Source organism: Sorex araneus, chromosome X (assembly GCF_027595985.1).
Source record: "Sorex araneus isolate mSorAra2 chromosome X, mSorAra2.pri, whole genome shotgun sequence".
NCBI classification, from domain to species: Eukaryota; Metazoa; Chordata; class Mammalia; order Eulipotyphla; family Soricidae; genus Sorex; species Sorex araneus.
In genome coordinates this window covers 50,736,546-50,753,831 of record NC_073313.1, presented here as the reverse complement: position 1 = coordinate 50,753,831, position 17,286 = coordinate 50,736,546, and the positions used below count along the sequence as shown (strand labels likewise).

General features: G+C 41.2%; 1 protein-coding gene across 2 annotated transcripts in view; it reads left to right on the top strand.

Annotated features, from left to right (window-relative positions):
- The first annotated feature begins 8,778 nt into the window (after positions 1-8,778).
- LOC101556455 (zinc finger protein 182) overlaps positions 8,779-17,286 on the top strand; it is a 41,771-nt gene continuing 33,263 nt past the window's right edge. For both annotated transcript variants that reach the window (XM_055120230.1, XM_055120229.1), the window contains exons 1-3: positions 8,779-8,902; positions 9,193-9,348; positions 10,300-10,358. In XM_055120230.1, the coding sequence (XP_054976205.1) occupies positions 9,345-9,348; positions 10,300-10,358 (63 nt within the window). In that variant the 5' untranslated portion in view covers positions 8,779-8,902; positions 9,193-9,344. The remainder of the gene's footprint in view (positions 8,903-9,192; positions 9,349-10,299; positions 10,359-17,286) is intronic.

The following is a 17,286-nucleotide window of genomic DNA, read 5'->3' as shown; positions in this document are numbered from 1 at the left end:
GAAAGCTTGTAATTATCTCACGGTGATTCAATAATTTTTTTTTTAAAAAAGAATATTCCTATACCTATCTTTAACCCTGAGATCTTGTCAGGCATGATCATTCCCAGATATTATTGTCATACTTATATCTTCTCTATCTTACCTATACTCAGGGCCCCACACAACTTGTGGTTACTTCCAACCATTGACCCTTGTTTTCCCTGGCCATGGATATTAGTCTTTTACTATATACATTTTATATACCACAAATGAATGCAGTTATTCTGCATAGGTCCCTCTCCTTCTGACTCATTTCACTCAACATGATATTTTCCGTGTCCATCTATTTATAGGCATATTTCATAACTTCATTTTCCCTGACAACTGCATAGTATTCTATTGTGAGATGTGCCATAGTTTCTTTATCCATTCGTCTGTTCTTGGGCACTCAGGTTGTATCAAGATTCTGGCTATAGTGAGTAGTGCTACAGTAAATATAGGAATGCTGATGGTGTTTCTGCTGTGTGTTTTTGGGCCCTCAGGTTATATTCCCAGAAGTGGTATTGCTGTGTCAAATGGGAGCTCAATTTCTAGTTTTTTGAGAAACGTCCATATTGTTTTCCAAAAAGGCTGGACTAGTTGGCATTCCCACCAGCAGGGAAGGAGAGTCCCTTTCTCCCCACATCCACGCCAACACTGGTTGCTTTTTTTCTTGTGGATGCGGGCCAGTCTCTGTGGAGTGAGTTGATTTATTTCATTGTTTGATCTGCATCTACCTATCATTAGTAATTAAGAGAATTTTTGCATGTTCCTTTTGGCCGTTCAAATTTCTTCTTTGAGAAAGTTTCTGTTCAATTCATTGCTCATTTTCTGATGGGCCAATCTCCTTTCTTTTAAGACTGTTTTCCACCTTGTGCTGTTTCTTATCAGTTTTCTCCCCTCCCTCCATCAATGTCCCTAGGTTCCCTCCTACCCCCAGCTTGACTTTTGGCAAGAATATAACAAATTTATTCCATATTATTACTTGCTCCAACAAAACTTAAAGGAATGGAAAATGAAATTATCAGAAAATAAATCATTAAAAGTCAATTTGATTTTAAGTGATTTTAACCAATGCAAATAAGACTTTAATTTATTATTGAAAATGTGTAAAATACCTTTCTAGTATTTCTAGTAAAGGGCCATCATATCATCTATAGTGAGTGCCATACTCAGTGCCAAATGTTGGGAAGTTTGTCCTGTCCTATAGCGAAGGTCTTTTAATCCTTCTTGAAAAACTGATTTCAAGACTATGAACTTCCTAAGCTGTTGCTTGTCCATGAAGCTCTGGATTGTTCCTTCAAATCCTTATGATAATCTAGGTGGATAGAGTATTCTTGATGAGGTCTTAATTTCACTGAGCTTTTATGCTATATCATTTCATACTCTTATTTTTTAATGCTCTTTTTCAGATTTTATTTTATTTTATTTTATTTTTTATTTTTGCTTTTTTGGTCACACCTGGCTATGCAGTTACTCCTGGCTCTGCACTCAGGAATTACTCCTAGTAGTGCTTGTAGGACCATATGGGATGCTGGGAATCGAACCTGGTTGGCTATGTGCAAGGCAAATGCCCTACCTGCTGTGCCATCACTCCAGCCCCCCATAAACTTCTGGCCTGCAGAGTTTCATTTGATAGATCTTGTACTTTGATGGGCTTTACTTTTTATGTAAGTTTCATTTTTTTAAATCTTACTGCTTTCAGTATTCTATCTCTAGATTTTGTCACTTTTTAGTACACTGTGTCATGCATTTTCCTAGTTGGGTCTTTTTTTTCCGTCAGGACCTTTAAGGCCTCTTGTATCTCAGTGCCTGTAATCCTCAATTTTGGGAAATTCTTATTGACGCTTTCTTTAACTATTATTTCTTCATCACCTTTGCCTTTTTGTTCTTCAGGAACTCAGATGATTCTTATAATATTCCTCTTGAAATCATCCCATAATTATATGGTATGCTGTTCATTTATTTTGAGACTGTTTCCACTTTCTGCTGTTTGCTAGCAGTTTCCTCCATCTCATCTTGAAGATTCTTGATTTTCCCCCTAGTTTCTATTATTCTATTTAGAACTTCTGTTGACTTTTTATGTCACCTACCTAGTTCTTCATTTCTGTCTCTGATTGTAGAAGGTTTTTTTTGTCTTTTAGGGTCACACCTGGTGACGCTCAGGGATTACTCCTGGCTCTGCACTGAGGAGTCAGTCCTGGAAGTGCTCAGGGGACCATATGGGATGGTGGAAATTGAACCCAGGTTGGCCGCATGCAAGGCAAATGCCCTACCCGCTGTGCTATCACTCCAGCCCCATATGACCAGCATATCTCTTTCCTCTGTGCCTCATTTTCTCCATTCCCCAGAACTCTTTCACTTAGAGAACTCGGTTTACCCTCTATTTTACTGGACTCTTCACCATTTTATCCCCACTCAACCATATGTTGTCATTCATTATATATTATATATTTCAATACTTTGCTGCATTTGTCACCACAAATCGTGCTCTACTTTTGATCTCCTAATTCACTCACCTTGCTCTAATCTATTTATATTCATTCATGTTTTATTGCATTCTCTAACCTCTTCTCATTATCCAAGTTCTTTTACCTTATAGTCCTTCTACATCTCCATTCATCTTGGTCTCATTTCCTACTCTCTTTTTTCAGTCTTACACATTAAATGTTCAGTCTTATACATTAAAATATATAATTCACCATATGGAGTATGTGATTAAATTTTTTAGTTCATCTACAAGTCAGGTTGATCTGCCAATCTGTAAATTAGATTTTAGAATATTTTTATTATTAAAAATTCCTGTGCTCCATTTATTTTATTATTTTTGGGTTTGGGACCTCACCTGGCTGTGCTCAGCATTTAGTCCTGGTTCTGCACTCAGAGATCACTCTTGGTGTGGCTTGGGGAATCATATGAAGTTCTGGACATCCGACCTCATCAGCCAGCCACATACAAGACAATTTACTTATTCACTGTTCTATCTGTCCAGTGCCTGTGCTCATTTATTGTTAGTCCTCTTTTTCACCCTCTACTCCAAGCAACCACTAATGTTATCTACTTCTATAGAATTGCCTTTTCTTTATATTTCATCACTGCACTGTATCACTGTCATCCTGTTGATCATCAATTTGCTCGAGCATGCCCAGTAACGTCTCCATTCATCCTAGCCCTGAGATTTTAGCAGCCTCTCTTTACTCGTCCTTCCCAGTGGTGCCGCATTAGAGGATCTTCAGGGTCAGGGGAATGAGACCCATCATTGTTACTATATTTGGCAAATTAATATGCCATGGAGAGCTTGCCAGGCTCTCCCTTGTATGGGCAGTAAACTCTCGGTAGCTTGCCAGGTTCTCCAAGAGGGAGAACTAGTCTATCAGATGTCGCGCAGCCGCATTGCACTGCAATATATTTCAGTATATTTTGAAATATCTGCAAACATTTCCTGAAAATGAGGTAGGTTTTGGAGAGACGGGAAGAGGCTTATTTGTCCTCTTACATGTGTCCTCTTAAGTGGCTATAGATTTAAGTAGGGCCACCAGAAGAAATCAGTTTTCACCTGCTGAATTGTTAGTGAAGAAACAACTAGATCCACAGAAGTTAAAATGGTCAACTTTTATAAGAAATATATTATTTATATACATTATATATAATATGAAATATATTATGTATTATTTATATAATAGAAATAACATGTAATATAAACAACATATAACAATATAATATATAATAGAATAATATATGATATTTAATATATACATATATTGTTTATATTATCTTATATTTATTTAGATTTTATTTATTTATATCATATTTATTATATCACATTACTTTATATTATGTTATTTTATTTCATAATATATTATTTAATTTATATAAAATATATTATATTTATTTTTTGTGGATCTAATATATTTCATATAAATGGAATAATTTTATATATGGTTTATTTTTTTGTTTGTTTTTGGATCACACCTGGAAGTACTCAGGGTTTACTCCTGGCAGGAATGGAGGGCCATATGGGGTGCCGAGAGTTGAACCCAGGTTGGCCATGTGCAAGACAGACACCCTATCTGCTGTGTAATCTCTCCAGCCCTTATGGGTTCTTTTTGTCTTGTTTTGGGGCCAAACCCAGCAGTGATCAGGGATTACTCCTGGCTCTGTGCTCAGTGATCACTGTTGGAGGGCTCAGGGGACCATATGGGATTCCGGGGATATGCAAAGCTGCATGCAAAGCAAAAACCCTACCCACTTTACTATCTCTTCTCTCCAGTCCCTGGGTTCATTTTTAATATAGGTTCATGTGTCTTGCTTCAGTCACTTGGTTTGTGAAATATAGTGAGTTTTATTCATATAATAATATATATATCTGTCATTGAAAACCACAATTAAGTACCCATTTGAACACAGAGAATGTGCTCTCTCTACAGCCCCAAATTCATCTTAAGACTAGATCTTATGATAACTTATCAGTGAGGTGTGTGCATTACTCATTTTCTTTGATGGAAACGTCATATTTTACAGATTCTGTGGTGGGACTAGCTACCAGCTAATATTTCACAACTCTTCATCTAGTAACCTGCTATTTAAGCCACTGTTTGAGATTATATTTGTAGGGACAGAGTGTCACTGTCACTGTTACTGTCATCCCGTTGCTCATCTATTTGCTCAAGCGGGCACCAGTAGCGTCTCCATCTTGAAACTTGTTGTTACTGTTTTTGGCATATCGAAGATACCACAGGTAGCTTGCCAGGCTCTGCCGTGCGGTCGAGATACTCTTGGTAGCTTGCCGGGCTCTCCGAGAGGGGCAGAGGAATCGAACCCAAGTCTGCCGCGTGCAAGGCAAATGCCCTACCATGGTGCTGTCGCTCCAGCCCAGTAGAGAGTGTATAGGATATAATGAGTATCTTAGCTCTGCAGAAAATCTGGCCTCATCTAGCTGTGTTTATGGAATGTGAACCCTGTTATCGTTTCTGAGGGACTTGGGAACATTTCTAATTTTGTTCATGTTTTTTGTATTGTTTGGGGGTTGTTATCTATCAGTGTTTGTGTGTGTACTATAGTGGTGCGGTGGTAGGGATCAGACCTGGGGCTCCCACAAAAGAGCATGTTTTCCAGTCTTTTGAGTCCTTCTCCCACTAACTTCACCCCTTTATTAAGCTGTTAATCACTGAAGCCCGACAACTACCATCCCTAAAATATTCTCTCCGGTCCTCCCGCTTCTCAGAGTTGTGTGTACGAGGTAGAGTGGTGGGGCTAGAAAAAATGTTTGCAGGTTGAAAGAGCCCAGGCTGTGATGGGTGCTGAAGGTCCAGCTCTACTAATTTTCTCTTTCTAAAGGAGGGGTGGGGAACATCTAATGCACCGACCCACAAAATTCTGTGGTCTGGCGCTGATACATGACAGGACAGACATGTTTCTCATCAGCTGCTCAAGGCAAGCCTGTCTATATTGTATATAGACATCTATACTTTATGTTATATCCAAATGGTTCCTGACAGAAAGAAGATTCTTCATCCCTGTTAAATGCATTCAGCTGAGCTGACAAATTTTAGACCCGAGAGGTGTTTGTCCTTCAGGGAGCAAGAGGTCTGAGTTACTCCCGTGCTTTCTCTCTTTGGTTTGTCTGTGGGAATCTTCTAGGTTGTAGAAACATTCCTGGTATAAACAATTCATTGGCTAGCTTTAGCGGTTCCGTAACAAGGCCTCCCAGGTACTTTCTGAAAGTTCTTGGCATATCAAGTCAGCAAGCAAAAATAAGAGTATTGTTTAAGGATTTGACCTGGGGAAAGTCGTTTGGAGTCTCTGCAGCTCGGTTTCCATGCCTGATAATTGGATGCAGAGGAATGACTGTTCATAGATATGGGGATTGAGGCAGGTCATGTCATGTGCTCCGTACAATACTTGGCACATGGGAAATACTGAGTTAGGTCTCAGTCACTGTAATAACATGGCCGGGCCTGTTTTTACCTCCTCTCAAGTTCTTGTGCCTTGCTTTTACCCATGACAGTTCTGTTCTCCAGAAAGCAGTCTTGTATTTTTCCTTTTTTTTGAAAGAAATTTTACACATATCCCAAGGCTGGAGAAATAGTACAATGGGTAGGGCACTTACCTTGCACTCAGCCTGCCTGGGTTTGATCCCCGGCATCCCATATGGTCCCCCAAGTCTGTCAGAAGTGATTTCTGAGTACAGAGCCAGAAGTAACCCCTGAGTGTTGGATAACATTGCGTTGTTCTTGCTCCTCCTGCAGGGAGCTTAGTTTATTGAGCTACTCCCACAACAGTGCCCCTGAGGCACACTTAATTCCATCAAGCACTAATAATCCTACATTGCTTTTCTTTTTCCTTTATGTCACTTGCATGATTTAGCAATGTCCTTTTTGTATAGACACAGGAATACAGTTGATGATATGCTTTTGTAACATGACTCTAAATAATATTTACGCCTGGGCATCCACATTTACTTAACTTAAGCCTCAGTTGCGCTTAGTCCAGGCACTCCAAAAGCAGAGTCCCGATGAAGGGACTAGAGAGATCCAGGGCAAGCTGTAAACTATCCTGGTATCGAAAGGGGATAAACTAAGCACCATAGATATAATAAGTTAAGAACATGGTCATGGGACAGACTCTGTCATGGCCCCAAAAGAAGTAACTAAATGGGGACCCTGCTGGTGTTGGGAAGGAGTAGCCTGGCCTGAGGACTGTAGTCTGGGATGTATGGCTAAATGTCCCCAGAAGAGTTAATATTTAAGCTTAATATATCTCTGACTGTGTTCATACAAAATGACTAGAAATATTATAAGAAGTAAATTTACTATGATTGTTTAAATGGATTACTAGTTGAGGAAAGGATAAAGCAATACATCCTGGATGGAATACTGCCCTTGAGTGGATCTTCTAATAATCTGGAATACTTAACCCTCAGATGAGATTTTGTCCTTGAGTTAATCCCCTAGAACGTCCCCGGAAGGGGTGGCTTTACCTCTGTTTGTTGTTATGACAATATTCAGCTCCACCTTTGTATACCCCTACCCTTCATGATTTTTATATAACTATGCTATGAAAGGTGAGAGGGGTAGAGAGGACTTTGAGGTCTATGAGGAGACTAGGATGATGGAACTACGATGACTGGGACTGTGACCAAAACTATGACTATGATTGTGCTGTAAGGGGAGAGATCAAAGTTAAGGATGAGAGACAAATAACTCAACTACCAACCACCCTGGGGCCCAGTTCCTGTTTCTCTGTTTTCCTGGTCCTTTGAACCTCCATCGCCGTGGACCGGCCTGGGGAGGTGGCTCTTGGCTACTGACCGCTCTCATCCCTCACTTGCCCACGCTATTTTTTTTGAAAATCACACCTGAGCACTACCAAGTGTGACCCAAAAACTAAAAAAAATATATGTTTTACACACATCAAATTTTATATAACAACAACAACCAGACATAGTACTTGCTGTGTACCAGGCAGTTTTCTAAACCGTTCACCACTATTAATCAATTTACTTGTCATTACAACCCAGTAAATTAGGTACTGCCATCATCCTAAAACTAGCACAGAGATGAGAAAAAACAAGAAGTGTCTTGCTGTACATTTTTTGGGGGTTCTCTTCTTTCCTGCTCAATATTTAGAACACTACCTGGAAATCCAGGGGGAAGTAATGAAAATAGTGGCAGTCTGTTCCAGAGTTCTGGTGGTGCAAGACATGAGTCAAATATGTATCTTATTTTTTTCTTTTTGGGTCACACCGGCAATGCACAGGGCTTACTCCTGGCTCATGCACTCAGGAATCACTCCTAGAGGTGCTCAGGGGACCATATGGGATGCTTGGAATCGAACCCGGGTCGGCTGCGTGCAAGGCAAACGCCCTACCTGCTCCAACCCCTATATCTTACATATTTTAAAATGTAACCAGATCCTGTATGGAGCCCTATTATGTAAGAATTAAAAATGAGCGCTGTCCATGACAGAGAAAACCCTAATTTGTCTCCCACTCGACTCTCCCTTGTCTACATCGCCTACATGTCTGATACTCTTTTTCTGTTCCTTCAATGGGACAATCTAGGTGTGACTTCAGGGTCTTTGCAACAGATGTGCCTTCGCCAGAAATCTCTTTGCCTTGAGATACCTATGTTATCAATTTCTTTCGGTCACCATAGTTGTCTCCTGTGATGAAAAGGTATCATCCTTACCCATCATTTTATCACTGCCAGGAGCTCCTTAACCCCCCACCCCCTGTGCCCCCAGGATTTGTGATTTGTGTGTATGCCACTTATTCCTGAGTTCCTTGTTTGCGTATAGCTAGATTGTGAAATTCCCAGCTTTAGCCACTGGATGGAGCTAGTGCCCTTCATCTACCTGCTAGCCTTTGTGCCCTGTAAGCCGTTTGGCGACGCTCCCTGTCTGCCTATAGTTTCACCTGCAAATCCCATGCTGATACCCAAGTTCAAGACACCACACTACTGCCTGGTAATATTTCCTTTAATTGGGCACTTCTCACCATTAGGAAACTGGTCTTTGAAATCTTGGAAATGGTGGTCCCCTAAAAGTAAAGAATACCTGCTCGACGGGGCAGTCTCAACTGGGGGGGGGGCGGAGAGACGGTGGGCGTGGCCATCTCGAAAAATGACGTCACCAGCGCGGCCCGCTCCCACTGCGCCTGCTCCGTGGCTCCGTCATCTTCCCGTTGGGCGTGCGGGAGGAGGCCCCATGTTGACTATTGGCGGACTGGACCCTCACAGCTCGTACTGAGCGTGCGCACAACCGATCTCTGAAGCCCTGTTGCTTGCCGAGCTCGAGTAGATCCCGAAACGGAAGTGCTCGTAGGGGCCAATTCTTATAACGGTTTTCTCTACCGGGAGCTAAAATTATCGAGAGTGCGTGCGAGGTAAGTGCCAGGAGTGATGGGGGAGCTCAGAACAAATGAAGAGGGACCCTTGAAAAATGAAGGGAGGTGGTGGTGTGATTGCTAAGAGGGCTTGAGGAGTGAAAGACTGGGGAACCGAGAGGGTAGTTTGAAAAAAATGAAGGTCTGGTCTTAAGTTGTATGACTAAAGTGTGGCTGGTCGGGATCGAAGGAGGCTTAGTAAACTTGGGTTCGCACACGTTTCCAGCATAGTGACTTGTGCAAAATATTCAGACCCCCCATCTCTCCCTCCCTCTGTCCCGTCGCCCTAGCCCCAAGGTAAGGCCTGGGTCGAATGCTCCAGTCGGAGGGGTCCCTGCACTCGAAGGTTTCCAGCTCCGGCCCAGACGCCTCCAGCGCGGGGAGAAGGAAAAAGAGGCACCTGAAAGGCTTCACCTGACTTGGGGCTTCTCAAGACCTGGGCATGGGTGAGTGGGACTTCTTGCCGGGGATATGCTGGAAACACATGGGGTAACTAGTTTTAAAGTGAAGTGTTTGCAGCATTTAAACGTTTCATTCGAAATACAGATGAGTTCGAAAATAGAAGAAAACAAAGTTTAAAGGAACTTATTTCGCTCTATTGATGAGTTCTATATACAAGGCATGTATCAGTAAACTTTTAGTACATAGTTTTAAATGGGTCTCTGCAGCAGTATCTCCCATTTTATTCATTTAGAAGAGTTTTGGGATTCAACTTGAAAATATATTCTATAACTTGAATTTTTTTTCTAAATTTAGGTAGCATATGCCCCCCAAATGCCGTTCCACATATGATTTTAAATACTTCCATAGCACTTCACCCCTTGTATTTCCTTATTAATCGCATACCAAGGGTCATATAGGATGATCTAAATATGGCATGGTTAAAATCAATGCTGAGGTCCTTATAGAGAAATTAAAATACCTTATTTCTTTAAGAAAGATACCTATAAATACATTTTTTGTTACAACCCTACAATAAATAATTTGGCACTGGGGCTGGGGTGAGGGAGATAAGTTAGGGAAGAAACACTAGGCAATGTAGAAGGAGGAAAGTGCCTGCCATAGAGGTAGGCTGAGGGGTGGGAGGGAAGCTGGTGACATTGGTGGGGAATGGTGGGCACTGGTGAAGGGATTGGTGTTGGAAAAGTATATACCTTAAAATCATATATCTTTGTAACTTTGTAATTCACAGTGATTCAATTAAAAAAAGGAATATAGTATACAAGAAGTCATATGAGAAAACAGAAGTCGCAAATATGTGGTTAAAACCATATGCTTGCCCAAATGTCCTGAGCTACCCCTAGCTGGCTGATGTGAGGGGATTTCTAGGCACATAATGCTGGGTACTGAAAGTCTGGGGAGGCCACTTATATGCACTCCTTCTCTCCACTCTTCAGCTCAAGCTTTGCACATCTCTGCCTTTTCCCAAGAAGAGCAAGAAATGGTCGAAACCTGGGTAAGCATGTTGTCAGTTCCTCTGTTTTACTCTATGAGATGAGCCACATAGGAATCTCACATAAAACAGGGAATTGTAAATAATCATTAGGATTATGGAAAATGAGAGATAGCACATCAGTGCCAAGTTAGATTGTTAGACAAGTAGAAGATCTAAGGTGTAGCAAAGGATCGATGTTACAGATGATAGCCCCAAATCTTTTGCAGACAGAGGAAAATGTGGATGACTTTACTCATCTTGGAGAGAGGAGACCACATCCTCCGGGAAATGAATGTTTCCTGTAATTGGCTTTCAAGTTATTTCTTCGTTAGGTTTTCATGTGGATGGTGGGATTGTCTTCAACCATCGCCTGGTGATAAATGCATTCTCTGCATATATTTCCTATATTGTTCCTCAGTGGATTGCACACATAATGGAAAAATATAATTTGGGTGTGCAATAGATAACCTTTTTGTATTGCAAATAATTTTTCTGAAGTAGCTTTTTCAGGTTGGATTTTGGTTCTTGTTTGGCCAAGAGACAAAAAATAATATAGATACTCATAGCCTACTGCCTGTTTATTTCACTTACAAATGATGTTTATTTTTTATAGGGGCTCCTTAGTGGTAATTGGGAATCCAGGAGCCATTACAGGGCCCACAATGCAGGCCTGATCAGTGTTTGCCTGGCAGTGCTGGAGCCTACCAGAGTCATATCTTTTTTTTTTGCTTTTTGGGTTACACTCAGCTGATGCACAGGGGTTACTCCTGGCTCTTCACTCAGGAATTACTCTTGGCGGTGCTCGGGGAACCATATGGGATGCTGGGAATCAAACTCGGGTAGGCCACGTGCAAAGCAAATGTCCTACCCGCTGTGCTATCGCTCCAGCCCCAGGGTCATATCTTTTGAGTGCTAGGGGGCCGATCCTATGGTACTCAGAGTCAAATTCAGGGTCTAGCATATGTTAAGACCTGTGTACCACTCCTTTGAGCTATACTCCCAGCCCTCCAAATGTTTTTTGCTTGTTTGTTTTTCTTTTTGGGTCACACCTGGCGATTCACAGGGGTTACTCCTGGCTCTGCACTCAGGAATTACTCCTGGCGGTGCTCAAGGGACCATATGGGATGCTGGGAATCGAACCCGGGTCGGCCGCATGCAAGGCAAACGCCCTACCCGCTGTGCTATTGATCCAGCCCCGCTTCCAAATGTTTTTTAATTAGTGTGTAGCACAATGACTTTGTTCTTCATTTTGATCAAAGTTAACGCATTGGTATTGGTATAACTAAACTATAGGATGGAGAATTGTTTCATTATTTCCAAAGTGTGTGTCATGCTTCTCCTTTATAGACATGTCCTCCCCTACCTATAATCTCAAGCTAACACACATCTAATTACTGTCGTATTGGTTGTGTAATAATTCAAGGGAATCATGGTATATGACCTTTTTAAAAATAAGTTTCTTTTGAGATAGTTGATTGACATGTATTTGTGAGAATAATGGATATCTCATAAACACTTTGCCAGGTCCTTCAATTGTAACATCTTACAAAAGTTTGCAGGGGGCTGGAGAGACAATACAGCAGGTACGGCACATGCCTTACACATGGCTGATCAGGGTTCCGTCGCTTGCTCCGACTATGGTCCCTTGAGCCCCACCAGGAGTGATCCCTGAGTGCAGAACCAGGAGTAAGTAAGCCCTGAGCATAGCTGGGTGTGGCACCAAAACCAAAAAAATGTGTAATATGGCCAGAATATTGACAAAGAGATAGTTAAGACAGTTCTGTCTCGTGGGGCTGGAGCAATAGCACAGCAGGTAGGGTGTTTGCCTTGCACGCAGCCGACCCGGGTTCAATTCCCAGCATCCCATATGGTCCCCTGAGCACTGCCAGGGGTGGTTCCTGAGTGCAGTAACAGGAGTAACCCCTGTACATCACCAGGTGTGACCCAAAAATAAAAAAAAGATGGTTCTGTTTATTATATTATGATTTTATATTAGATCTATTTCCCTGTCCTGTATCCATTTTTTAAATCTCTGAAAACTACTCATCTCCATTTCTAGAACTTCATCATTTCAAGGATGTGGTATAAATCAAGTCATACTATAACTTTGGGGACTGTTTTTCTTTTGGTGATTCTCTCAAGTTATTGTGTGTATCAAATCTTTCTTTTTATTGCTGAGTGTTGTTGCATGGTATAGATGTACCACTGTTGAGTTGATGTACTCCAAACATTCATACAAAAGGTTTTGTGTGAACATGATTTGTTTCTGTAAATATTGAATTGTTTGGTTACATAGCAAGCTTATTTAACTCTTTAAGAGTCTGCCTAATTGTTTAATAGAGTGGTCTCATCATTTTTCTCCTCCGGTGTTATGTTACTTTATATTCCACAAATGAGTGCAGTCATTCTATGTTTTTCCCTCTCTTTCTGACACATTTCACTTAGCATGCTACTCTCCATGTCCATCCACTTATATGCAAATTTCATGATTTCATCTTTTCTAACAGCTGCATAGTATCCCATTATGTAGATATACCAAAGTTTCTTTAACCAGTTATCTGTTCAAAGAGCACTCAGGGTTTTTCCAAATTCTGGCTATTGTAAATGGTGCTGCAATAAACATACAAGTGCAGATGCCATTTCTACTGTACTTTTTTGTGTTTCTAGGATATATTCCCAGAAGTGGTATTTCTGGGTCAAATGGGAGCTCAATTTTTGTTTTTTTGAGAAATGCCCATATTGTTTTCCAAAAAGGCTGGGCCAGTCTGCATTCCCCAGCAGTGAAGTAGAGTCCCTTTCTCCCCACATCCATGCCAACACTGGTTGCTTTTGTTCTTTTGGATGTGTGCCAGTGTCTGTGGTGTGAGATGATATCTTATTTTTGTTTTGATGTGTATCTCCCTGATGATTAGTGATGAAGAGCACTTTTTTCATATGCCTTTTTTGGCCATTCGGATTTCTTTGAGAAAGTTTCTGTTCATTTCATCACCTTATTTTCTGATGGGATTGGATTTTTTTCTTCATGTAGAGTTCAACCACTGCCTTGTATACCCTTGGTATTTGCCCCTTATCAGAAGGATATTGGGTGAATATCCTTCCCGATAGAATGGTTTGATCACTTATAATTTCTTCCAGCAATGTATAAAATATCCAGTTGCTTAATATTTTTGCCAACATTTGGTATTGTCAACATTTGTTTAGTTATCTTAGTAGTTAGTGGTAGATCAACAAGTTAGTCTCCAGCAACCTGGGCTTAACCCAAAGTTCCCACTCAGCTTTACAAAATTGGTCGGGCTGGAGCTATAGCACAGCAGTTGGGCATTCGCCTTTCATGCGGCCGACCTGAGTTCGATTCCTCTACCCCTCTCGGAGAGCATCGATCCCGCTCGGCAGAGCCTGGCAAGCTACCCGTGCGTATTGGATATGCCAAAAACAGTAACAATAAGTCTCTCAATGAGAGACGTTACTGGTGCCCGCTCGAACAAATCGATGAGCAAGGGCATGACAGTGACAGTGACAGAGTATATTCATCGAGATGTGCAACAATAACCACAATTGATTTAGAACATTTTTGTTACCCCCCTAGAAGAAGCTATATCCCAGATTGGTGCTAAGTGATAGACTACTTGCCTTTTGTGTGTGAGATGCCAGGTTTGATAAATATAAATTAAATTCTTGATTAAAAATAAAACTATATCTCCCAGTAGAAGTGACTCATTTCCCATTTTCCTCTTCATTCCTAAGCAATCACAAATATATTTTTAGACTGGAAATTGCGTGTGTGTGTATACATGCGTGCAAGGCAAATGCCCTACCCACTGTGCTATCACTCCAGCCCCAAGAGAAATTGTTTTTGATTCTACCTCTTTCCTTCTGACTGACTTTACTTAGCATGATACCCACTGGGTCCATCCATGTGGTGGCATTTTGTATCATTTTCTCTTTTTCGGATAGCTGAGTAGTATTCTTTCACTGTGTATATGCTACACAATTTCTTTATCCAGTCATTTGCTCTTGGGTATTTGGGTCATTTCCAAATTTTGCCTATTGTGAATAGTGCTGTAATGAATGCACTATTGGAATGCAAATATCTTTTCCATTTGTTTTTAGTCCTTGGGGTAGATACCAAGAATTGGAATTGCTGGGTGATCTAGAAACTCAATTATTAGTTTTTGTTTTTGTTATTTTGTAATGTGTCCATATTGTTTTACAAAGAATTTGAACCAGGAGACTGGAGCGTTAGTACAGTAGGCAGGACATTTGCCTTGCACGCGGCTGACCCGGGTTCGATTCCCAGCATCCCATATGGTCCCCCGAGCACTGCAGGAGTAATTCCAGAGTGCAGAGCCAGGAGCAACCCCTGTGCATTGCCGGGTGTGACCCAAAAGCCAAAAAGAAAAATAATTTGTACTAGTGGACATTCCCTGTGGATAAAGTGGACATTCAACTGTGGATAAAGGGTCCTTTCCCCCCAACATCCATGCCATTGCTTATTGTTTTCATTCTTTTTAATGTGTGCCAATCTTACTAGTGTAAGCTGATATTTTGGTATCTCATTGTTGTTTTCATTTGAATTTCCCTGATGATAAGTGATAGAGAGCTTATTTTTCCTTTTTTTTGGGGGGGGAGGTCACACCTGGTGATCCATAGGGGTTACTCCTGGCTTTGCACTCAAGAATTACTCCTGGCGGTGCTCGATGGAACATATGGGATTCTGGGAATCAAACCCGGGTTGGCCACATGCAAGGCAAGTGCTCTACCTGCTGTGCTATCACTCCAGCCCCAAGGAGAACATGTTTTAATATACCTATTGCCATTTGGACTGGAGTGATAGCACAGCAATTTGGGCATTTGCCTTGCACTTGGCCAACCCGGGTTCAATTTCTCTGTCCCTCTTGGAGAGCCCAGTGAGCTACCTACCTAGAGTATCTTGCCTGCATGCCGAGCCTGGCAAGCTATTTGTTGTATTCTCGATATGTCAAAAACAGTAACAACAACTTTCACAATGGAGATATTACTGGTGCCTGCTCAAGCAAATAGATGAACAATGGGATGACAGTGCTACAGTGCTATTGCCATTTGTATGTCCTTTTTTCTTTGCTTTCGGGATCACACCCAATGATGTTCAGGGGTTAGTCCTGGCTCTGCATTCAGGAATTACTCCTGGTGGTGCACAGAGGATCATATGGGATACTGGGGTCAGCCATGTACAAGGTAAATGCTCTACCATTGTACTTTCACTCCAGATCCTGTATGTCTTTTAAAAGGAAGTGTTTTTATCTATTCTCCCTATTTTTAATTGTATGTATTTATTGGGGTAGCTTGCCAGGCTCTGCCTGTGCGAGCGGGATACTCTCATTAGCCGGGCTCTCCGATATATATTGCTCTCTATGATTTTTGCCTACTATCTGAATTCCATCAATATGGTGTGGTAATTATGGCAAATGGGTAGGAAGTGTCTTATAATATGTTGCCTGGCCGAGAAGCATGAGGAATAGAGATGTTACTGGTGCCTGCTCGAGTAAACTGATGAACAACGGGATGACAGTGATACAGTTATACAGTGATTTATTGGGGGGGGGGGCTGAAATCATACCTAGCATTGCACAGGGCTTACTTATGGTTCTCTGCTCAGGGATCACTCCTGGTGGTACTTGGGGGACCATATATTCTGTTGGGGATTGACCCGATGTTGGTCACATGCAAACTGAGTGCCTTAGCCTTTGTACTATGTCTTTGTCCCAGGTACTTGTTTTTTTTTTTTTTTTTTTTTTGCGGAACAGTTATGAATAGTTTTTTTCCCTCTTCTACTTCATTGTCTGCATATCGAAATACCATGGATTTCTGTGTTGAATTTGTAGCCTGCTATTTATTGATTTGTTTGTTTGTTTGTTTTCTGATCGACATCTGGCAGTAATCAGGGTTTACTCTTGGTTCCATATTCAGGGATCTCTCCAGGCAGGGCTTTGAGGACCATATGGTGTTGGGAATCCAACCTGGGTCAGCAATGTACAAGGCAGTTGCCTTACCCACTGTACTAATTCTCTGGCCCTGTAACCTGCTACTTTGAACTGTAGAAGTTTATTATTTCTAGGATGTCTTTTTTTAATAGAATTTTTGGTATTTTCTTAGTATGCCATATGCAAATAGCTTCAGATAGTTTAACTACTTCTTTTCCAGTATGGATCCACTTTATTATCTAATTGATGTGGCAAGAACTTCCAGTACTATATTGACTAATAGTGAGAGTGAGCAACTTTGTCTTATGCCTGACTTAATTTTGTAGTTAAAATTTTTTTCAAGCACTGTAATTTAGTTATTCATAGTTTAGTTTTAAATATACAATAATGCAGTGCGAACCCCATCACCAGTGATCCCATATTCCTTCATATATACCCCCCTACCCCAGCCTGCCCTCTTGACAGGCACCTCTCTAAGTTTGGTTGGTAAAGTTTGGGTCTCTTGATTTCAGTTTTGTTGACTCTTGATTTCAGTTTTGTTGGTTTGAATATTTGTTTCTGTCATTCCTTGATATCACTTATATGTGATATTTAGAATTAGAATAACTGATTTTTTAATTTAAAAAATTTTGGGGGGGGTTGGGTCATATTTGGCAGTGCTTAGGGCTTACTTCTGGCTCTGCGCTTAGGGATCACTCCTGGCAGTGCTGGAGGGATCATTGAGCCGAGGGATTGAACCCAGGTTGGCTGCGCGCAGGGCAAATACCCTTTGTGCTGTACTATATAGTTCCTGACCTGCCTTATGCCTGATTTCAGAGGCAGGGCTTTCAGTTTTTTACCATGGTATATGAGAGTAGCTGTGGGTTTGTGGCTAATGGCTTTAGCTATATTGAGGAGAGTTTCTTCTGTCCCCATTTTATTGAAAGTTGTTTTGATTATGATTGGGTATTGGAGCTTGCAAAAAAAAGCATTTGCTTTCTCTGCTTCTA